Source organism: Dasypus novemcinctus, chromosome 29, assembly GCF_030445035.2.
Source record: "Dasypus novemcinctus isolate mDasNov1 chromosome 29, mDasNov1.1.hap2, whole genome shotgun sequence".
Classification (NCBI taxonomy): domain Eukaryota; kingdom Metazoa; phylum Chordata; class Mammalia; order Cingulata; family Dasypodidae; genus Dasypus; species Dasypus novemcinctus.
The window spans coordinates 37,039,140-37,064,498 of NC_080701.1; the positions used below are offsets into that span (position 1 = coordinate 37,039,140).

Here is a 25,359-nt window from a genome sequence, read left to right on the forward strand (position 1 = left end):
CATTCGTCTGAGATTTTGCAGCTGATCTTGGGAAGAGAACCATAGAGCTGAGCCTGTATAGAAGGCCCAGAAATAAATGAGCTCTATGTTGAGAGAGAGAGGAAGCCCTGAGAGACAGGCCTTATGCCAGCCTGCAGCTGAGAGAGAGGAAGAACAGAGGGGAAGACTGGATACTTGGAGAGATCAGTGACCAGCTTGCTTCAACACTTGGCAACTGACTTTGGTGGGAAATCAACCTTGAGTTGAACTCTTTAGGGCCTTGTGACAGTAAGCTTTTACCCCAAGTAAATACCTTTTACAAAAACCAAAAGATTTCTGGTATTTTGCATTAACACTTCATTGGCAGACTAATACAATTGGTTTGCTCAAGTTTTGGAAGATCATTGAGTTCTCCATGTAACATCAGTACATACATCTTATATATAGTCTTAAATACGTATAAGTAATGTAAAAAGTTGGTAGAAGGTAACTACAGATGCAAGTTAGAGATTTTGTGGTTTTGATTCCAGACCACCACAATAAAATTAATATCACAATACAGTGATCAAACAAAGTTTTTGGTTACCCAGGGATTATAAACTATGTTTATGCTGTACTATAGTCTATGAAGTGTGCAATAGCCTTATGTCTAAAAAAATGTACATACCTTAATTTAAAAACTCTTTATTGCTAAAACAAATGCTCACCATCATCTGATTCTTCAACAAGTCAATCTTTTTCCTGGTAGAAGGTCTTTCCTATAAGTAAACGGCTGCTGAATGATAACAATGGAGGTTGCTGAAGTTTGGATTGGCTGTAACAATTTATTAAAATAAGACAACTGGACAATAGAGAGGAGACAACTGGGGGAGGGGAGAGAAATAAATAAAAAATAAATCTAAAAAAAAAAAAGACAATTACTTTTGCCACATTGACGTTTTCACAACAGATTTTTCTGTAGTATCCATGCTGTCTGATAGCATTTTACATCCAGTAGACATTATTTCAAAATTGGAATCAATCCTTTCAAACCCTGTTGCTACTTTATCAGTGAAGTTGGTATAATCTTCCAAATCTCTTGTCATTTCAGTAATGTTCACAGCATCTTCACCAGAAAATAATTCTATCTCAAGAAACCTCTTTCTTTCCTCACACATAAAAAGCAACTCCTTATCCATTCAAGTTTTAATATGAAATTGCATGTTTAATTCTAGTAATCTTACTATTTCCATATCTGCTGTGACATCCTTCCCTAATATCTTCAATGCCTCAAAGTCATCCATGAGGGTTGGATGACTTTTGATGTTGATATTTTGATCTCCTCCCATGATCCATGTTTGTTCTTTGTGGCATCCAAAATAAGTAATCCTTTCCAGAAAGTTTTCAATGTACTTTTCCCTGATCCATATGAGGAATCTGTTTATGGCAGTTATGGCTTACAAAATCTATTTCTTCAATAATAACCCTTGAAAATCAAAATGAACTCCTTGATACATGCACTGCAAATGGATGTTGTGGCAAAGTCATGAATTTCATTGCACATGCTCATCAGTGCTCTTGGGTGAACAGGTGTGTTGTCAATGAGCTGTGATATTTAGAATGGATTTTTTTTATTCTGAGCAGTAGGTCTCAACAATGGGCTTAAAATATTCAGTGAATCATGTTATAAACAGATTTGCTGTCAACCAGGCTTTGTTATTCCATTTATAGAGCACAGTAGTTTAGAGTAGTTTTAGCATAATTCTTAAGGGCCCTAAGATTTTCAGTGTGGTAAATGGCACTGGCTTCAACCTAAAGTCAGCAGCTTTATTTTCACCTAATATTAGAGTCAGCCTGTGCTTTCAAGCATTAAGTCAAATCAAGTTGCCTTCTCTTCTTCAGCTATGAAAGTACTACATGGAAATTTCTTCCAATAGAAGGTTGTTTCCTCTACATAAAAAATCCTTCAATCTGCACTTAGCTACATATTCTGGATAACTTGCTGCAGCATTTATTTCAGCACTTGCTGCTTCACATTGCACTTTTATGTTTTGGAAGTGACTTATTTCCTTAGATCTCATGCAGTGACCTATGCTAACTTAAGTTTTTCTTTCTCAGCTTCTGTGTTCCTTTCAGCCTCCATAGAATTGCAGAGAGCTGGTCCTTGCTCCAGATTAGACTTTGGCTTCAATGGAATGTTGTGGTTGGTTTGATCACTATAATTTTCTTTACATCAGCAATATGGGTTTTATGTTTTCTTATCATTTGGGTGCCTATTGGAGTAGTACTTTTAATTTCCTTCAAGAACTTTTCCTTTACTTTCACCACTTGGCTAACTTGGCACAAGAGGCCAAACTTTTGGCCTATCTCAGCTTTCAACATGCCTTCCTCATTAAGCTTAATAATTTCAAGGTTTGATTTAAAGTAAGAGATGTGCAATTCTTCATTTGACCACATAGAGGCCATTACAGGGTTACTAACTGGCCCAATTTCAATTTAGTTTATCGGGGAACAATTGTCCAGTGGAGCAGTCAGGTCATGCATTTATAAAATTTGCCATCTTATGTGATCATGTTGTTCCCCAAAACAATTACAACAGTAGTGCCAAAAAACACAGATAACCTAACATACATAATAATAAAGTAAACATTTGAAATATTAGTATAACTAGCAAAATATGACACAGAGACAGAAACAAGTACATGCTTTTGGAAAAATGGTGCTGATGGACTTGCCCAATGCGGGGTTGCCGCTAACCTTCTATTTGTGAAAAAATGCAATATCTGCAAAATGCGATGAGGCAAAGTACAATAAAACAAATTTAACTTGTAGATTAGTGTGACCTTGTCTTTATATTTTCAGTAAGGCAGTTGAACATATTGGATAACTTTACCCTCTGATTAATTTTGAAAAATATGCTTTAATGTCTAGGTTATAAACTAAGAGAAACGGAGTGAGTATACAACTTCCAAAGAAAAGAGGCAATATCCAGAATTTGAAAAACAAATAGACGATACAAAAAATAAAAACTAAGTGCGATGTAATGAAGATTATGCATCAAATTGGTACATACAATCCCAAATATATGCATCATTATATTGATCATAATTATATTATTGCTATTAATATCAAGCAATGCATATATTAAATTGGATATTTTTAAAGAGATATTATTAATACATAATTTGAATTAAAGTAGAAAAGTTTTTACCTAATTTTCATTACATTTCATATCATTTTAATCAATTAAACAATTAGCATAACAGAAAATGAGGAAAATTAAAAAGTTTCTCATTAGTTCAGTTAATTAACTATTTCAGTATATATACATGCACACAGTTATAATTTTAACAAAGTAACAAGCCTGGTGTTATAAATCATCAGCTTAAATATACTTCACAGTTAAACAAAATTTGTTGTTATTTTAATTCCTCAATTTATACTTTTTCAATATTACTGCATATCAAACATAGTCTAGTTTCATATATATGCACATACATATGTACATGGAAATGTTAATATATGTATATATGTAAATATAAATAATTTATGTGTCTTGTGGGAGCTAAAAATGTGTTTCTCTATATTTTGGCATAATATTCAATGTATATTCATTAGGACAAAGTGATGCTGCTGTTTAAAATTTTTATGAATTTACTACTTTACATCTGCTTTATAATGTAAATATATAGAAAGCTATAAGAAAATGTTTCTTAAAGTTGAGGAAACATTATTAGGATACTTCAGAATCCAATAAGTTATTAACTCTACATTACGAACAAAAAACGGATACATGATTTCTTCTTTCAAATGGCTATTCCTCTACTGCTCCAAGGTTAACGAAAGTCTCAACTAAAATCTTATGCCCTTAAACTTAAAGAAATGAGGGTGCTCTTCCCAAAATTTTTCTTGACAAAATCCCCAGTAGGAATGTTCACATACCAAACAAACAAAACACACACACACTTCCATCTACAGTATAAAAATCCATTAAATTTTCTATCAGTTAACCAGATTTTTTCAGATTCTCAAACACATCTCTAAAAAAGAGCAAAAATATCTTTTTCACATTCTTGTTTGATCTACTTCAGTTCTATGTGGACATTTCTACACTATAATATTTTAAAGATACTAATCTCTCTTTTTAGCAGCATATTTCAAATGACTACCATCTCTCTAAGTACATAAAATTTAAAAATCATAACTTGTCCCCAATGATTCTACTCTCTGATTCTGAATCTGTATTCAGTTTTCCCAACATGCTACTTCATTATTCCATGGGGATGTTTTCTTTTAAGTATTCTGAATCACCACCCACCCCACACACAATCTCTTCCTTTATTATGTAACTTTTGCAACAATTTCATGTGTAGTGAATTTTTGGAAAAATATACTATATCAGGTAAAAACTTACATACTCCAACATGTACTTAAATAGTAATTGCATAATATTTCATTTTCAACTGTTATCATTTACTGTTTATTCTTGTGGCAAGTGCAGCTTTCCCTGCACTTGCAGTGTGACTTTTCATAATAGTTCTTATGATAGACTAGAAGATGTGTAAATCATAACTGAACATTGTACAGAAACATACACTTGTGTATTTCTGATAAGATGGGGAATTCTGCATGCCTTACTTGACAGAGTGGAGCCTGAAAACACTGGGGTCACGAAACATGAGAATAAATGGGCTGAGAGCTGGGAAACATGAATTTATAAGTGCAGAGGTGTTTACCAGCCACCAACTAGGATTATTTAAAAGAATGATACAAACATGAAATATGCAGGAGAGGGTATAAAAAGTTACAAAAGTGCTCACTAATACAAGGATGGTGTGGGTAGCTCTGGACTCAGGGGAGGATTTGGGGGAGACATTTTTCCTATGAATATATTGGACCCTCTGCTTGTGCCTGTACAAGATGTAAACCATTGAGCCATTGGCCCAGAGCATGAGCCCCAGACATAAAGCATCAGGGACTGATAACAACACTGCATAGAGTGAGTCTGAGATTTTGTCATGACGTACAGAAGTACAATATCCAAAATTTTTTTTGTTTGTGGTGTTTTTCGTACTCTGACTGCCTGTCATATATATAACAAAAATAATATTTACCAGCATGTAGACAATCCAGCACAGGAAAAGGGAAAAGCCAATATACTTTGAGGCTTTTAATTTCAACTCTGCCCACCTGGCATTCCTGGGACTGACCATGATGGCTTGGAAGATACTCAAGAGACAGGTGGCTCCAATGGACACCCCCCTGCCCAATCTGTGAAGATAGAAAACAACTTTGCATATGAAATCATTGAACAAATATTTCAAACCAAATGCTGCCATTGATTGTGGTATTCCTTTACAGAGAAGGATCAATGAGTTGGCTACTATCAGGTGCTTGATAATCAAATCTATGGACCTTAATCGGCACCCAGTGAAGGAAAGGAAGATATAATGGTAAAGAAAAGAGAAATTCCCCAGCATTCCAAATATGGTTAGTAATAAGACTATCACTCCCATTGCCGAATCCCTGGAGGTCATTCTGTTTATTTCAGAGCCAGAAGATACTGCAGTGGGAACATAACACATGGGCTAAATTTATCATGTCAATTAAAAAGAAGATTCTCCACTTACCATTAGATTGCATTTAAAGACATATTAGTTTTTCTTTCATTAAGAGATTTCTAAGCATTGAATAAATAATCATTAAAGAGAAATTACCATGTATGTACCATTGCTATCAAGTCTACATATAGTAACTTCTGTTTTCTTCACAAATCCATGATACAGACACTGATATTTTAATCATAAAGTTGAGGATAATTTAGGTACAAAGAAGTTAAATGATTTGTCAAAATTTACACCCTAGGTAGATTTAACAACACATGCTATACTAAGGAAGATACCTAGCTATATTATTCAAATAATCTCTCTATATTTTGTTCTCATCTGCTGTCATTTCATTTTAAATTGATTTTATTTTATTTTAAAGTTTTCCAGGTAGGTGTAAAAGTTATTACATAGCCCAATATCAAATATGAATAATCATTTTGATCACAGTAAAATGTAGATGCCCTGATTGCAGCATATTACTACATAAACCTATCCTATGACAAGAAGGATTTAGTAAATACAAGATAAATTCTGTTTTAGGATGGCAACAGAAAGATAACTTTGCCTTTATAATGGAATAAATGTATAATGACATCTCTCACTGGATGTATTTAACAACATTAGGCCATGCTCTAAAATGAGGGACATGAGATACTAAAGCATAATGAAATACTAGGAATTGAAATGAAATCATTACTAATTTTGAATCATATTTACCTATTAATATCTAAATTGAGTTTGCAATAAGATGAGATTTGTGAAAGATATTAAAGTACAGGATGTATGAGAAATAGAGTCTAAAGTACAGGATGTATGAGAAATAGTCTGTAAACTGTGAAATCTTCTGTACTGTTTAAATAGAAATGCTAAAACCTATGTTTGATAGTATGTTTTTAAACCATAGAAAATACAGAAAGATACATTTGAGCCTGACAGACTCTTTCTGAAAGGCATACTAATAGAATTGCATCATCCTTAATTGTTCATTCCCTAATATCAAGGGGCAAAACAGTCTTACCATAATCAATAGACCACAGTTTTCAGTAATGTCACATTTACTGGCTCCATGAAGCAATTCATAACCCCTGACTTAAAGAAAACATTTCTTTTCCATCAGCTGCTATTCAGATACACAATTTCTGCACAGGATTGGATGATTCCTGTTGATACATCCTGTTCATTATTACAAACATGGATGGGGGTTACATGCACACCTATATTAATCCTGAAAATTTTCTCTATGATTCCTGTAAGGTGGACTGACTAAACAGCAGATTAATTTCAGAACTGCAGTCCTTAATCATTCTAAAAATCAGAGTTTTCATTATCACTTGGACTAAACACTAACAATTACCATCAATGAGGAATTAACCAAATTACACTATGAAACACCAGGGATTGGTATTGGATCTAGGACCCGCATTTTTCTTTACCTGCTTTGCTTATACCTCAGAAATTATTCTTCTCATCTGTGTATTTTTTATTCTGGAACAGTTTCAAACCCTGAAGAGTTCATTTTTATAATATTATCACTTTTCCTGACTATTGATAGGCCTCTTTCTCTTATGATTTTGCATTTCCAATTGATATAGGAAATACTTACCCAGCTTCTCACTCCCGATACTCTGGTCCCTGTGAGTTGATTATAATTGCAAATAGTGTGTGGTAGAGGGGAAATAAGATCCTGAAATAGGGTTTTGTGATTTTGTGACCTCACCTCCCTGCAGAACAATTATAATATTACTTGTATCATGAGAGTGCCATCATGGGGAACTGAGAATATTTCTGAAAAATATTTTTGCAGTTGCTAATTACCAAAAACAATTACAAGTTTCTAATCAGGATCTCATAAGAGACCATTGGAGTGTTTGCACAAGGCTCTTTCTTTCCCATAATCTCTGGAGGCAAAGAGGGATGCAAAGAAAATGTTCATGTCTGAGCCATGAGGGACAGGCATCAAGTCACTTTATTCTCTGCTTCCTAAGAAGCTTTTATACTACAAAGTGAGTTCTTTCGTAATCTTCATACCATTTAGGCTAACACCACTTAATTTATGAGCATATATGGAATCAGACAATATAACTGAGAAGGATTTTCAAAGAGCTATGAGAAAAGGAAAACATGCTTCTAATAATTTACTTTTAGAAATCAGTAGATCATTTGCACAAATCAATGTCTAACAACATGGAATTTTTTGAGAAAACATATTTTTGTAATATTGTCCCACACTAGTAATAAATAATTAGAACAACATTGAGAGAAAAAAGAGAAAAGTTTATATAAGTTTCCCTCAAAAATAAAACAACCAGGATCAGGTTTTTAAAGGCAGATCTACCATTCTTTTAACAGATAAGTCAAAGCTACTTACTCAATTTCTATTATTTTTTGCAAAATTTTCAATTATAAGAATTCATTGATTTTGTCATTAATGAAGAAACCTAATATACAATTGTACCAATCAACCATTTATTTTCACAAAAAACAATTTGATCCTGGCCACTATTCAATCCCTCTGCCTCATTTTACAGGTCAGGAATTATAAACTGATGTACAACCCATACATTACAAACATACACAAATACAAATTTATACTTTTCACACAGATGCAGACACACACACATTGTCACTCATAATCCCAAAACCCATATACTTAATTAAACATCTTTTTTTTATTTTTTAGCAAACTTTTGTCTTTATTTTTACATAAATAGATCACACAAAATGTTACATTAAAAACCATAAGAGGTTCCCATATACCCCACACCCTGCCCTGCTCCACCCACATCAACATCCCCTTTCATCATAAAGTCACATTCACTGCATTTGGTGAATATACCCTGGAGCACTGCCACACTGCGTGGACCATACTTTACATTGTAGTTCACCCTCTCCCGAGCCCATTCAGTGGGTTACGGCAGGAAATACTTTGTCCTGCATCTGTCCCAGCAATATCATTCAGGACAACTCCAAGTCCTCAAATGCCCCATATGACACCTCTTCCTCCCTCTACCTGTCCTCAGCAACTCCCATTGCCACCATCTCACCATCAAGGATACAATTTCTTCTATTGGCAGTCACAGCAGTTCTATAATAGAATACCAGGAAGTTCAATTCAATCCATATTATATTCCTCCATCCTGTGGACCCTAGGATGGTGATGTCCACTCCACCTCTAAATCGAGAGGGGCTTAGATCTCACATGGCTGGTGGAGGTGATTTTCCTGCTTGCAATTGTAGACACTCTTGGTTCCCTGGTGTGGAGGTTAACCATTCTCATCTCCTCATCAGCTGACCTGGGTACATCCAATGAACCAGAGAGTAGGTGTTGAAACTGTACTGAGGCTAAGGCCCTGCTGGCACATAGACAGTCCAGAGATTCAAGTTCCCTGATAATAAGCAAACCCCAGCACCAACCACAGTTTCAGTAAAGTGACAGAAGAGGCCTGTGTAGAGAGTACACATCTGAGTTCAACTCCATCACAGTCAGGGGCACAAATTCCAAAGTAGGGCCCACTGGCAAGACAATGAACTCCAGAACAATCTGCAATGACTGTAGAACCTGTGCATCTCCATAGCCCTCAAGAGCACCAGTACCTTGGGATGTATCTACTTGGGCTGTCTCTGGGATCCTGCTGAGACTTGCATAAGCGTGACCCCTCTGATGAGCTCCTAACCCATTTTGAGGTCTCTTAGCCATATAAACTCACTTGTCTTTACCATTTCTGCCTTTTTTTCAAGGTCTTTTCCTAGTGGCATCACTGGCTGAGGATTATTATCATCACCAGGAAGTCTCATCCCCAGGAATCATGTCCCATGCTGGGGGGAAGGTAATGTATTTACATACTGAATGTTACTCAGAGAGTGGCCACATTTGAGCAACATGGAAACTCTTGGGAGGTAACTCTTAGACACCCTGCAGCTCTAGGCATAGTTGAAATTTCACTCACACAGGCACATAAGCACAATCATCAGGATCACTGGCCCATCATTGGATCATCCTTCTTGACTGGTCTTTGCCATTGGGTTTGGGGGATTGTTGCTGTTCCACTGGGGAAAGCAACAGAGCTCCCCAAGATGGGAACTCAGCACTCTTTCAGTTGTCATGTGTAAATCTAACCACTATGACAATACCCGATGAACAACTGAACATATCTATATACCCTATATGCATCCCCTTAAGATCTCCCACCTATATATCCCCCAGCAATGACATCCCACATCAGTGCTCCTCCCCTGCTATAGTTGAACCCATCTGTGATCAAAAACATCTTCAAAAATGAAGCCTAATATTTTGCCAAATTCCATTAGTAGGAAAATGAAATAGTATTGACAAGTTTAAAGATTAGAAATAGAATACATAATAATTTAGAAAACCTAAAAGAAAGTAAAAAATAAATTGGGGTATTAAAAAATGAAAAAATATCATAAAACTTTGTTTTTGACATTTTGCCTTTCATCACTGTAATAGGAGTTGCCCTGCATGTGCGGTGACAAGGCAATCTCTTCCATTCCTTCCTCAGTGTCTACATCCCTTTTTTAAAAAAATTTTGTCTTCTAAAGAGTTTTAGATCACAGTAAAGTCACATATGCAATATAGGGGACTCCCATATATACAACATTAAACCCTTTTCCCCCTTTCCCAGCAAGGATCTTTTTACACATGGATGTTATATTTGTTACAGCTGATGTACAGATATTGAAACATAACTACTGACCATTCTTCCATTGTGCCTTATGTTATGGTTTATATTTTAGGCTGTACCCTTTCCTAAATTTTTGTTGCTTTATTGTTTACATTATGGTTTACATTTTAGACAATATACTTTTATAAATTTTTGGTGAAATTTAACATGGCTTATATCCATCATTGCACGATCTTGTAGAACACTTCCATTGCCCCCAGTTACACACTCTTCCATTTTTTCTATTCATCTCTCCCCCTCCTCTCAGGGTCCAAATTGACAAGCCAGCTTCACTGCTTGAAGGACTAGATTCATAGATATTTACAACAATGCTGAAGGTTTGACACTCTAGTCTGTCCTACCCCATTGGGACCCACCCAATCTCTTGAGAGACCCCCTCTCCTTGATAACATCAGACCTCCCTAGGATGTGGGTGCAACACTTTCCTGCTCACTGTATGTGTCTTCCCCAACTGATTTAAAACAATATGACAAGAAGAGCATTCACACACTCCCTTTGAGATTGCCAGAGGTGCAAGCTCTGTGAGATGCCCACCGCCAAACCACTTTAACAGGTAACCCTTCCTTATTATATATTCTAAAGTGTTTTCACATTATAGTTTCAATCACATACTCAACAATCTCCCATGTTCACCTGCTCCCCCAAACCCTTTCCCCATTCCATGGGCCATTTGACCCATCCTTCTAACTCTAGCTCCCCTCAAGCCTGCAAGCCCACCCAATAGTATCCCTATGCCCCTGTCTTATACTGCGCAACTACTTACCTCCACTTTATCATAGATTTTGCCCATGAGGGTGTCAGCTCACAACCGTTCTCCACCCGCCCCCCCCAGAGGCTCTAGCTCTCTGAGACAGGTTGATTTGCTTAATTCATACTAGAGAAATTATGTAGTATTTCTCCTTCAATGTCTGGCTTGCTTTACTCAAAATAAAGTCCTCAAGATTCATCTATGTTATCCCATGTGTTAGTACTCTATTCCATCTTACAGCTGAGTAGTACCCCATTGTATTTATATATCACATTTGTTTATCCATTCATCTGTTGATGGGCATTTGAGTGGATTCCAACTTTTTTCCCCTTCTTTATTTTTTAAAAAATGTTACATTCAAATAATATGAAGTCCCCATCTACGCCCCCAGCCCCCTGACCCCACTTTTCCCACATTAACAACCTCTTTCATCATGGCACTTTCATTGCATTTTTTTTACTACATTTTAAAATATATTTTGGAGCACTGCTGCACTATGAGTCTCCAAAAAGGAATCCACCTTTTGGTAATAGTGAATAATGCTGCTATGAATACTGGTGTGCATATACTGCCTCATGTTCTTGTTTTCAGTTATTCTGGGTATATACCCAGCAATTGAATTGCTGAGTCATATGGAAATCTATGACTAATTTTTTGAGGGACCACCAAACTGGTCTCCAGAATGGCTGGATTTTTCTACAGTCCCACCAGCAGTGGATGGGAGTTCCCATTCCTCCGCATACTCTCCAACATTTGTAGCCCTCTGTTTTTTTAACAGCCACCAGTCTAAAGGGTATAAGATGGTATCTCATAATTTTGATTTGCATTTCCTTAAAAACTAGTGATGTTGAGCATCTTTTCAAGTGCTTTTTATCCATTTGCATTTCTTCTTTGGAGAAGCCTCTGTTCAATCTCTTGCCCATTTTTTGCATGGGTTGTTTGTCTTTATATTTTCAAGATATAGGATTTCTTTATATATGTTTTTTTTTAAAAGATTTATTTATTTATTTAATTCCCCCCCCCCCTCCCCTGGTTGTCTGTTCTTGGTGTCTGTTTGCTGCGTCTTGTTTCTTTGTCCGCTTCTGTTGTCATCAGTGGCACGGGAAGTGTGGGCGGCGCCATTCCTGGGTGGGCTGCACTTTCTTTTCATGCTGCGCGGCTTTCCTCACAGGCACACTCCTTGCGCATGGGTCTTACCCACGTGGGGGACACCCTTGCGTGGCACGGCACTCCTTGCACGCATCAGCACTGCACATGGCCAGCTCCACACGGGTCAAGGAGGCCCCGGGGTTTGAACCACGGACCTCGCATATGGTAGACAGACGCCCTAACCACTGGGCCAAAGTCCGTTTCCCAGATTTCTTTATATATGTTTGATATTAGCCTATTAGATGTATGGTTACCAAATATTTTCTTCCATTGGGTAGGCTGTCTTTTCACTTTCTTGATGAACTCCTTTGGGGTCAAAATGCTTTAATTTTGAGAAAGCCCCATTTACCTATTTTTTTTTCTTTTGCTGCTCTTGCTTTAGGTGTGAAGCTCATGAAGTCATTTCCTATTACAAGGTCCTGTAGATTCTTCTTACATTGTCTTCCAAGATCTTTATGGTCTTGGTCTTATATTTAGATCTTTGATCCATTTTGAGTTGATTTTTGTATAAGGTGTGCGATGACAATCCTCTCTCATTTTTTTGCATATGGGTAACCAGTTCTCCAAGGTCCATTTGTTGAAGAATCCATTCTCTCCCAATTGAGTGGTCTTTGTGTCCTTGTCAAATATTGGATGACTGTATATGCAAATATCTATATCCAAACTCTCAGTTCAGTTCCATTGGTCAGTATGTCCACCCTTGGGCCAACACCATGGCATTTTAACCACTATAGCGTTGTAGTATGTTTATACATCAGATAGTGTGATTCCTCAAATTTCATTTTTCTTTTTCAATATGTCTTTAGCTATTCAGGTCTTTTTTCCCCTCCAAATAAATTTCATAGTTAGTTTTCCATGCTCAGTAAAGAAAGATTTGTTGTTTTTTTATTGGGTTTGCTTTAAATCTGTAGATCAATTTTGGCGTGATAGGCATCTTAATGATATTTAGTCTTCCTATCTGTAAACAGGGAATATTCTTCCATTTATGTAAGTCTTCTTAGACTTCCTTTAACAGTGTTGTGTAGCTTTCTGTGTATCTTTTACATCTTTTACTTTCTTAGTTAAATTTATTCCAATGCATTTGACTTTTTTATTTACTATGGTAAGTGGTTTTTTTCCTTGAGTTACTCCTCACATTGCTTCTTATTGCTGTACAGAAATGCTACTGATTTTTACACATTGATCTTAAAACCTGTGACTTTACTGAACTCATTTATAAGTTCTAGAAGTTTTGTTGTAGATTTCTCAGGGCTTTCCATGTATAGGATCATGTCATCTGCAAACAGTGAAATTTTGAATTCTTCCTTTCCAATTCGGCTGACTTTTCTGTTTCTTGCCTTTGTGCTAGAGCAAGTAATTCTAACAAAATTTTAAAAAGGAGCAGTGATAGTGGGCTTCCTTAACTTGTTCCTGATCTTAGAGGGAAGTATTTTAGGAATTCACCTTTGTAAATGATGTTAGCTGTGTGTTCTTCATATATACCCTTGATCATTTTTCAGAAATTTTCCTTCTATTCCTATCTTTTGCGGTGTTTTTATCAGAAAGTTTGCTGTATTTTATCAAGTGCTTTTTCTGCATCTATAGATATGATCATGTGATTTTTTTCTTTTAATCTGTTTATGTGGAGTATTACATTGATTGATTTTCTTTTGTTGAATCTTCCTTGCACACCAGGGATGAAACCCATTTGATCATGGTGTATAATTCGTTTGATGTGCTGTTGAATATGATTAGCAAATATTTTGTTGAGGATTTTTACATTCAGATTCATTACAGAGATTGGTCTGTAATTTTCCTTTCTTGTGTTGTCTTTGTTTGGTTTTACTATTAGCATAATGTTGGCATCACAGAATGATTTAGGCAATATTCCTTCTTTTTTGAATTTTTGGAAGAGTTTAAGCAAGATTGGTGTTTGTTCTTTCTGGAATGTTGGTAGAATTCACTTATGAATCCGTCTGGCATGAGGCTTTTCTTAGTTGATACGTTTTTATTGACTGTTTTTATCTCTTTATTTGTGACTGGTTTCTTGAGATCATCAATTTCTTCTTTCATCAATGTAGGCTGCTTATGTGTTTCTAGGAATTTGTCCATTTCCTCTAAATTGTCCTTGTTGGCACATAGTTTTTCAAAGTATCCTCTTATGATAGTTTTTATTTCTGTGGGGTCAGTGGTGATATCCCCTTTCTCATTTCTTATTTTACACATTTGCATCTTCTCTCTTTTTTTCTTTGTTAGTCTAGCTAAGGGTTTGTCAATCTTATTGACTTCAAAAATCAACTCTTTGTTTTATTTTTTTCTAGTGCTTTCTTATTTTCTATTTCATTTAATTCTGCACTGATGTTTGCTATTTCTTTCTTTCTTCTTCCTTTGGTGTTAGTTTGTTGTGTGTTTCTGGTTTTTTTTTTGTTTGTTTGTTTTTTTTATAATTCCTCCAAGAGTGCAGTTAGGTCTTCGATCTTTCTTCTTTTTTGATGTATGAATTTTATGGCTATGGATTTCTTTCTCAGTACTTTTGTTGCATCTCATAAGTTTTGATATGTTGTGTTGTCATTTTCATTAGTTTCAAGGTACTTGTTTGTTTCTTTTGAGTTTTCCTCCTCGGCCCACTGTTTGTCTAAGAGTGTGTTGCTTAACTTCCATATCTTGGTGACTAATCTGGGTCTCTGTCACTTCAGATTTCCAGGCTTCATTCCAATGTGGTTAGAGGAATAATTTTGTATGATTTCAATATTTTTAAATTCATTGAGACTTTCTCTGTGGCTTAGCATATGGTCTATCTTGGAGAATGATCATGTGCACTTGAGAAGAATGTATATCCTGCTGTATTTGGGTGTAGTGTTCTGTATATGTTTATTAGGACCAGATCCTCTAATATATTATTCAAACACTTTATTTCTTTATTGATTCTCTGTTGTGATGTTCTGTCTAATGGTGATAATGGTGCATTAAATTCTCCTACTATAATTGTAGAGACATCTATTCCTTCACTTAGTTTATCCAGTGTTGCCAAATGTATTTTGAGGTGTCCTGATTAGGTGTGTAAATGTTTATGATTGTTATTCCTACTTGAAAGATTAACAGTTTTACTAATATGTAGTGTCCATCTTTATCTCTCAAAATAGTTTTGCATTTAAAGCCTATTTTGTTCGATATTAGTACAGCTACTCCTTCCCTTTTTTGGTTATTGTTTGCTTGCAAGATTGCTTTCCAGCTGTTCACTTTAAACCTCCTTGAATCCCTAGGTCTAATTTGCCTTACACAAAGACAGCATGTGGATGGGTCATATTTTCTTATCCATTCTGCCACCTGTGTCTCTTGACAGGTGAGTTTTATCCAGTCACATTCACTGGTATTACTCTCAAGGAAGTACATACATTAGCGATATTTTATTTGGATTTGTGTATGTCATATGTTGTTTTTATTTCCTTTTATGTCTTTTTGGTTTTTCTTACACTTTCCTCCAACTCTGTCTTTCCTGTTTTTTTCTTTCCTCCTTCAGAACTCCCTGTAGTATTTCTTGAAGTACAGGTTTTTTGTTGGCATACTCTCTTAGTTTCCGTTTATCTGTGAATATTTTGAACTCTCCATCATTTTTCAATGTCAGCTTTGCTAGATAGAGTATTCTTGGCCAGAAAGTTTTCCTTTTAGTACCTGCGCTATGTCACAATACTGCCTTCTTGCCTCCATGTTTACAGGTGAGAAATCAGCACTTAATCAAATTGAACTTCCTTTGTATGTAATGGTTCTTTTTTCTTTGGCTGCCTTCAGTATTTTCTCTTTGTCTTGAGCATTGAATAATTTTACAAGTATATGTCTTGGTTTTGGCCTATTGGGATTTATACAATTTGAGGTGCACTGCCCTTGCTGAATACATACATCCTTCTAGCTTAATAGGTTTTGGATATTTTCAGCCATTATTTCCTCCAAAAGCTCTTTTGTCCCCCTTCCCTTCTCTTCTTCTTCTGGGGTGCCTATAATGCATATGTTTGTGCATTGAGTGTTATCATTCAAATCCCTAAGTCCCTGCTGGGCTTTTTCTATCTTTTTATCTATCCATTCTATAATCTGTTTGATTTCAGATGTACTGTCTTCCACATTACTAATTCTTTCCCCTGCTTCTTATCTGCTATTTGTTGAGAATGTATTTTTGATTTCTTGAATCATGCGATTCATCGCCATCATATCCATTATCTTTTCGCATATGTTTACACTTTCTTCAGTATGTTCTCCAAGTGTTTTCTTTTTTTTATTCATTTTGTAAAAAATATTACATTAAAAAATATGAAGTCCCATTCAACCCCACCTCCCACACCCCCCACTCCCCCCACAGCAACACTCTCTCCCATCATCATGACACATCCATTGCATTTGGTAAGTACATCTCTGGGCATCGCTGGCCCTCATGGTTAATGATCCACATCATAGCCCACACTCTCCCACGTTCCATCCAGTGGGCCCTGGGGGGATCTACAATGTCCCGTAATTCTCCATGAAGCACCAGCCAGGACAACTCCAAGTCCTGAAAACACCTCCACAACTCATCTCTTCCTCCCGTTCCCCGCACCCAGCAGCCACCTTGGCCACCCTTCCCACATCAATGCTGCATTTTCTCTGTGGACATTGGATTGGTTGTGTCCATTGCACATCTATGTCAAGAGGAGGTTTAGATTCCACATGGATACTGGATGCAATCCTCCTGCTTTCAGTTGTAGGCACTCTAGGCTCCATGGTGTGGTGGTTGACATTCTTCAACTCCATGTTAGCTGAGTGGGGTAAGTTCAATAAATCAGAGTGTAGGAGCTGAAGTCTGTTGAAGTTCAGGGCGTGGCTATCATATTGCCAGTCCAGAGATTCAAATCCCCTAGATATATCTGAAACCCCAACACCAACTACAATTCCAGTAAAGTAGCATGAAAGTCTTTTGAAAAGAGATCCCATCTGAGTCCAGTTCCATCACGCAGAAACACCAGCTCCAAAGAAGGGCCAACTGACATGGCATTGAACCCCATCTGCCATGACCATAGAACCCGTGGGTCTCTTTAGCCCTCAAAAGAACCAATACCTGGGGTTGTATCTACTTTATCTGTCTCTGAGACTCTGCTCAGGTGTGCATAAGGGCAATCCTTCTGACAACCTCCAGACTCTTTTTTAGAGACTCATAGCCTTATAAACTCATTTCTCCTTTCCATTTCCCCCTTACAATAGGTCAAACAGCATTTTAAACTCCTGTTATTATAGGTAGACAGGGATATTCTGCTGATCTGCTTTGAACCTTTAATTCAAGGTCATTTTCTAGTTGCATCATAAGCTGGTATTTGGTAGTGATCCCTTGGTGCCAGGGAGGCTCATCCCCGGGTGTCATGTCCCACACTGGGGAAAATGCATTGCATCTACATGCTGAGTTTGGCTTCAAGACTGGCCACATTTGAGTAACATGAAGGCTGTCAGGAGGAACTCCAAGGCACAGTGCTGCTCTAGGCCTTGTTCTTATTTCAGGCGTATAGGCTCACAAGCATAGTCATTTGTATCAGGAGCCTACTGTTGGACCCTCATTCCTTCCTGGTTCTTACTGTTGCACCTGGGGGACTGCTGCTGCTCCCCTAGGGACCATGACAGATCACCCCTGGCCAGGAACCCAGTACCCCCCAGCTGTTCTTTTTAATTGTTTCCACTATGAGTATATCCAAACATTACCATGCACCCTGGACATATGCCCTGTATAACTAATTACCTGTCAACCATATATAGCCTGTCCATAATATCCCATATCAGTATTCCTCCACCGCCATTGTTGAACCCCCCTGTGATCCAAAACTTCCTGAAAAGCGAAGCCCAATATAATATCAGGTTCCCTTACTAGTAAAATGGAATATAGCAATGAGTTTAAAGGTTAGATATAGAATATGTATTGATTTGGAAAAATTCTACATCCTAACTTTTTCTTTTCTTTTTTCCTAATTATTGAGCTTCTCTTCACAAGAGTCTTAGATCACAGTAATTCATATATACAATATACAGTACTCCCACACATCCACCATAAAATCTTTTCCCTTCCACAGTGATAATCTTTAAACTTATTCATATCATATTTACTTAAACTGATGTACAGACTCCGAAACAATAGCTTTCAAACAAGGTGACATCTGTGCTTATATTGTGGTCCATACTTTAGGATATACAGTTTTCCAAATTTTTTAGTTATCCTATGTTTTACATTATGGTTTACATTATTAGTCTGTCATCCCCTATATATTTTTGGTGTAATATTACATGTTTTATATTCATCCTCGTGTACTCTCATGAAACTCCTCTCTTGCCCCCACATTTACCTTGGTTCCATCCATTCAACATCCGTTTTCCCCTCCCCTTGGGGACCACAGTGACAGCCAATCTCCATTTCCTAAGGAGCCACGTCCAGAGATACTTGCAACAGTGTTCAGGGTCTGACTTGCTCAACTGCCCTAATGCCCTCAGAGCCACCCTTTCTCTCGAGAGATACAGTTCCCTCTATTTGATGGCATTAGTCCTCCCCAGGATGTGGGTCCACCCCAGCTCTAACTACTTGGGTCTCTACCCAATGGTACAACCCACCCTGGCAAAATGAGCATTCAGACATTCCCCAGGAGTCCGTCCCGCATCAGACCATCCCCTCCGAGCATCCTAAACAGGTAACCTTCCTAATTGTATTTTGATACGATTTTCTCAGCATTTTACTCTTAACCAACACCTGACACTCTCCTATGTTCGTATATTGCCCCTCCCCCCCCCCAATTTTTGGGCAATATTACCCATCCGTCCATCCCCAGCCCCCCTCAAACTCACAAAGCCCCACCCAAAGGCAATCCCTTGCCCCCATTTTATCTCTTCTTTGTGCTCATACTTACCGCCAGCTCATCATAGATTCCACCCCTGCAGACGTCAGCTCACATCCTTCCTCCACCCCCCGATTTCCTGTAAGCCTATCTTCCAGTCTCTAGCTCTCTGAGGCAGCTTCTTTATTTCATATCATTGAGGTCATGTAGTATTTGTCCTTCAATGCCTGGGTTGCTTCACTCAACATAAGGTTCTCAAGATTCATCCATGTTATCACTTGTGTTTGTAGTGTATTTGTTCTTACAGCCGAGTAGTATTCCATTGTGTGTATATACCACATTTTATTGATCCACTCATCTGTTGATGGGCATTTGGGTTGATTCCAACTTTTGGTGAGAGTGAACAATGCTGCTATGAACATTGGTGTGCATATATTGGTTTGTGTCCTTGTTTTCAGTTCTTCTGGGTATATACCCAGCAGTGGTATTGCTGGGTCATATGGCAAATCTATGGTTAGTTTTTTGAGAAACCACCAAACCGTCCTCCAGAATAGTTGGATCCTTCTGCATTCCCACCAGCAGTGGATGAGTGTTCCCATTCCTTCATATCCTCTCCAGCATTTGTATTCTTCTGTTTTTTTCATAGCTGCCATTCTTATGGGAGTAAGATGGTATCTCATTGTAGTTTTGATTTGCATTTCCCTGATAGCTAGAGATTTGGAGCATTTTTATATGCTTTATAGCCATTTGTATTTCTTCTTTGGAGAAGTGTCTGTTTAAATCTTTTTCCCATTTTTTAAATGGGTTGTTTATCTTTTTATTTTCAAGATATAGGAGTTCTTTATATATGCAAGTTATAAGTCTCTTATCAGATATATGGTTGCCAAATATTTTCTCCCATTGTGTAGGGTCCCTTTTTACTTTCTTGACAAACTCCTTTGAGGAGCAGAAGGCTTTAATTTTGAGGAAGTCCCATTTATCTATTTGTTCTTTTGCTGCTCATGCTTTTGGTGTGATATTCATGAAGCCATTTCCTAGTACAAGGTCCTGTAGATGTTTCCCTACACTGCTTTCCAAGTTCTTTATGGTCTTGGCTCTTATATTTAGGTCTTTGATCCATCTTGAGTTGATCTTTTATAAGGTGTGAGATGGTAATCCTCTTTCATTCTTCTACATATGGCTATCTAGTTCTCCAGGCACCATTTTTGAATAGGCCATTCTCTCCCAGTTGAGACAGTTTGGTGGCTTTATTGAATATTATATGGCTATATATATGAGGTTCTATATCAGAACTTTCAATTCAATTCCATTGGTCTGTGTGTCTCTCCTTATGCCAATACCATGCTGTTTTAACTACTGTAGCTTTGTAGTATGTTTTGAAGTCAGGAAGTGTGATTCCTCCAATTTCGTTTTTCTTTTTCAATGTGTCTTTAGCTATTCAGGGCCTCATTCCTTTCCAAATAAATTTCATAGTTAGTTTTTCTAGTTCCTTAAAGAAGGCTGTGTTGATTTTTATTGGGATTGCATTGAATGTGTAGATCAGTTTTGGTAGGATAGATATCTTAATAATATTCAGTCTTCCTATCCATGAACAAGGAATATTCTTCCATTTATTTAGGTCTTCTTTGATTTCCTTGAACAGTCTTGTATAGTTCTCGGTGTATAAGTTTTTTACTCTTTAGTTAAATTTATTCCTAAGTATTTGATTTTTTAATTTACTATTGTGAATCATATTTGTTTCTTGATTTCTTCCTGATCTTGCTTATTATTAGTGTACAGAAATGCTACTGATTTTTGCCCATTGATCTTAAATCCTGCGACTTTACTAATCTCATTTATGAGTTCTAGAAGCTTTGTTGTAGATCTCTTAGGGTTTTCTATGTATAGGATCATGTCATCTGCAAATAATGAAATTTTGATTTCTTCCTTTCCAATTTGAATGCATTTTTTTATCTGGTTCTTGCCTCAGTGCTCGAGCAAGTACTTCTAAGACAATGTTAAATAGAAGGGGAGACAATGAGCGTCCTTGTCTTGTTCCTGAGTTCAGAGGGAAGGATTTTAGGAATTCTCCATTGTAAACAAAGTTGGCTGTAGGTTTTTCATATATTCTCTTTATCATGTTCAAAAACTTCCTTGTATTCCGATCTTTTGGAGTGTTTTTTATCAAGAAAGGGTGCTGTATTTTGTCAAATGCTTTTTCTACATCTATAGATATAATCATGTGATTTTTTCCTTCAATCTGTTTATATGGTGTATTACACTGATTTTCTTACATTGAACTATCCTTGCATACCTGGAATAAATCCCACTTGGTCATGGTGTATAATTCATTTAATGTGTTGTTGAATACGATTAGCAAGTATTTTGTTAAGTATTTTTGTGTCTAGGTTCATTAGAGAAATTGGTCTGTAATTTTCCTTTCTTGTGATGTCTTTGTTTGGCTTTGGCACTAGGGTAATGTTGGCATCATAGAAGGAGTTGGGTAATGTTCTTTCTGTTTTGATTTTTTGGAATATTTTCAGCAGGATTGGTGTCAGTTCTTTCCGGAATGTTTTGTAGAATTCACCTGTGAAGCCATCTGGCCCTGGGCTCTTCTTAGTTGGGAGATTTTTAATAACTGATTCTATCTCTCTGCTTGTGATTGGTTTGTTAAGATCATCAATTTCTTCTTTTGTCAATATGGGCTGCTTATGTGTTTCTAGGAATTTGTCCATTTCCTCTAGATTGTCATTTTTGTTGTAATATAGTTTTTCAAAGTATCCTCTTATGATAGTCTTTATTTCTGTGGGGTCAGTGGTGATATCGCCTTTCTCATTTCTTATTTTGTGTATTTGCATCTTCTTTCTTTTTTTCTTCATTAGTCTTGCTAAAGGTTTGTCAATTTTGTTGATCTTCTCAAAGAACCAGCTTTTGGTCTTGTTTCTCTTTTCAAGTACTCTCTTATTTTCTATTTCATTTAGGTCTCCTCTTGTCTTTGTTATTTCCTTCCTTCTTCCTATTGGATTACTTTGTTTTTTTTCTAATTCCTCCAAATGTGCAGTTAGTTCTTCAATTTTTGCTCTTTCTTCTTTTTTGATATATGAATTTATGGCTATAAGTTTCCCTCTCAGTACTGCTTTTTCTGCATTCCATAAATTTTGGTATGTTGTGTTATCATTATCATTTGTTTCAAGGTAGGCAGTGATTTGTTTTGAGATTTCCTCTTTGACCCACTGTTCTTCTAAGAGTGTGCTGTTTAATTTCCAAATCATGGTGTGAAATCTGGGGCTCTTTCCCTTGGAAATTTCCAACTTCACTCCACTGTGGTCAGAGATATTGTTTTGTATGGTTTCGATCTTTCTGAATTCATTAAGTCTTTCTTTGTTGCCTAGCCTGTGGTCTATCTTGGAGAATGATCCATGTGCACTTGAGAAAAATGTATATCCTGCTGTGTTTGGGTGTAATGATCTATATATGTCTATTAGATCCAGTTCCTCTAATATACTGTTCAAATGTTCTGTTTCTTTAGTGATTCTCTTTTGAAATGTTCTGTCAAGAATTGATAGTGGTGTATTAAAATCCCCCACTATAATTGTAGATGCATCTATTTTTTCACTTAGTTTTTCCAGCATTTCCCTCATGTATTTAGAGGTGTCCTTGTTAGAAGCATAAATATTTATGATTGTTCTATCTTCTTGTCAGATTGTCCCTTTCACTAAATGTAGTATCCTTCTTTGTCTCTCACAATTGTTTCACATTTAAAGTCTATTTTGTCTGATATTAATATAGCTACTCCTGCCTTTTTTTGGTTATTGTTTACTTGTATGATTGTTTTCCAGCCATTCACTTTCAACCTCCATGAGTCTCTGGGTCTAAGATGTGTCTCTTGTAGACAGCATATAGATGGGTCATATTTCCTTATCCAATGTCCCACTCTGAATCTTTTGATAGGTGAGTTTAATCCATTGACATTCAGTGTTATTACTTTCAAGGAATTATTTGTGTTAGCCATATTTTGATTGGATTTGTGTTTGCCATATTTTGCTTGCATTTTTTCCTTCTCTTTTCATCTTTTTTGTTGCTCTTATACTCTCCTCCAACTCTGCCTGTCCTATTTTTTCCTTTCTTCCTGCAGAACTCCCTTTAGAATTTCTTGAAGGGGAGGTTTCTTGTTGGCATACTCTTTCAGTTTCTGTTTATCTGCGAATGTTTTGAACTCTCCTTCATTTTTGAATGCTAGTTTAGCTGGATAGAGTATTCTTGGTTGGAAATTTTTTTCCTTTAGTACCTTGACTATATCATACCACTGACTTCTTGCCTCCATGGTTTCAGATGAGAAATCAGCACTTATTCTTATGGAGCTTCCCTTGTATGTGATGGTTTTCTTTTCTCTTGCTGCTTTTAGAATTTTCTCTTTTTCTTGAGCATTGGATAATTTGACAAGTATATGTCTTGGGGTGGGCCTGTTGGGGTTTATGACCAGTGGGGTGTGTTGTGCTTCTTGGATATGTACATCTGTCTCTTTCAGTAGATTTGGGAAGTTTTCAGCCATTATTTCCTGCAACACTCCTTCTGACCCCTTTCCCTTCTCTTCTCCTTCTGGAATGCCTATAATATGTATGTTTGAGTGTTTTGCATTATCATTCAGGTCCCTAAGTCCTAGCTGGATTTTTTCTATCTATGATCGACCATTTCTACTATCTGTTTGATTTCCAATGTACTGTCTTCCACATCACTAATTCTCTGCTCTGCCAGTTGTAGTCTGCTGATATTTGCTGCAAGTGTATTTTTGATTTCTTGAACTGTGGTATTCATTCCCATCATATCTGTTATCTTTTTGTATATGTCTGCAATTTCCCCTCCAAGTGTTGTCTTCATGTTGTTAACCTCTTCCTTTACTTCATTAAATTTGTCAGTGATAAATGTTCTGAGATCTTTCATTACTTGTGCATAGTTCTGCTCCCCTTCTTGATTTTTAGTTTTTTCATTGGATTCAGCCATGTTTTCCTGATTACTGGTTTGGTTTGTAGATTTTTGTTGCTGTCTGGTCATCATTTTATCTTGACGGGTTTAATCAGTTCCTTAGCTTCTTTGTCTAGTCTTGGAGATTAATTAGCTGGGTTTTTTTGCGTAAGTGTTATATCTTCTCTTTGTCACTTTGTTCTTCTTATTCTAATTTCTTATTGCTGGTTGAGTTCACTTTAAAGGAAAGTATTAGGGCCGGGGAAAGGCAATTGTGTAAGCAAGGAAAAAGTGTAAAGAATTATTGGTGATATATGTTAACAAAGCAACAATATGAGGTCTGGGAGGATGGATGTTAGATTCATGTAAATTGTGTAGAGTTATAGCAGTAGGTAGAGTACCTATAATGAGGTAGTCGACAGAATATGGGGGGAATATGGTATGAATTATAAAGCTATTGTTTTCATGAGAGAGGGAAAGAGAAAAGAAAGGCAATAGTTTCAAAAGTGGATCAAAGACAGAAAACAAAGGTATTAGAAATTAAGAGTTAGACACTTTGTGGATCAAAGAAAGGGAGATTGAATATAGGAGAGACTGTAGATGATGGAGGCTTCAAGATGTAGGGGAAAGGGGATAGTGTAGATAGCCAAAATCTATTCACACAGAAATGAGGCAGTGGAGGATGAGGAAACCCAGCAAATGTGAGGTGTTTCCTGCAGCACCTATTGTATAGTTAAGATAAAATAAAATAAGAAGAAGATGAGGGACAAGAGAGAGAGAAAAAAAAAGAGAAGAAAGGAAGAAAGAAAAAGTGGGTCGGTAATGGGTGGGAAAAAGATAGGAAAAGAGAAAAAAGATATACACCAACCACAACAGCCACAATACCAATAAAAAAAAAAACCTAAATAACTGAAAAAAAAAAGTCTTTGGGGGATACGCTGGGAGAAAAGACTAGGGGATAATGCAATGTTAGCAATCAGAACATTAGAAAAAAAATAAAAAATAAAATAGAATAAAAATAAAAACAAAACAAAAGAGAAAAAATGCAAACATTGAGGGGTAAGATATTCAAGGACCTCAGATGAACCTCAGGGTGTGGTGGATTTGGGGATGGAAAGTCTGAGATATTGAAAACTCAAGAGGTGTGAGTCTCTGGGGTGTGGGCCACCAGGGTTTAGGCGACTCAGACCTGGCAACCTCAAGTCCGGTTAACAGGGAGCCTCGGAGCAATGCAGTGCATCACAGCCTTCAGGGATCCCCACAGCTGGGTGCTAGCCCTATGGGTGAGGTCACATCCACAAGCTCTATCCTGTGTGTCTGCACCCCACAATTCACTCACTCACTGGGGTCTATTCTGTGGATGCATCATCTATTGACTTCAGGACCCCTCCCACCCTGTGATCCCCCAGAACGGCCACGTGGGGGCGCCTCTACACTGC

General features: G+C 36.9%; 1 protein-coding gene across 1 annotated transcript; it reads right to left on the bottom strand.

Moving 5' to 3' along the window:
* Nucleotides 1–4,592: 4,592 nt before the first annotated feature.
* Nucleotides 4,593–5,495, bottom strand: LOC131276569 (vomeronasal type-1 receptor 4-like). The gene has a single exon (XM_058289916.1). The coding sequence runs from the start codon at nt 5,493–5,495 to the stop codon at nt 4,593–4,595; it is 903 nt and encodes a 300-aa protein (XP_058145899.1).
* Nucleotides 5,496–25,359: the final 19,864 nt, after the last annotated feature.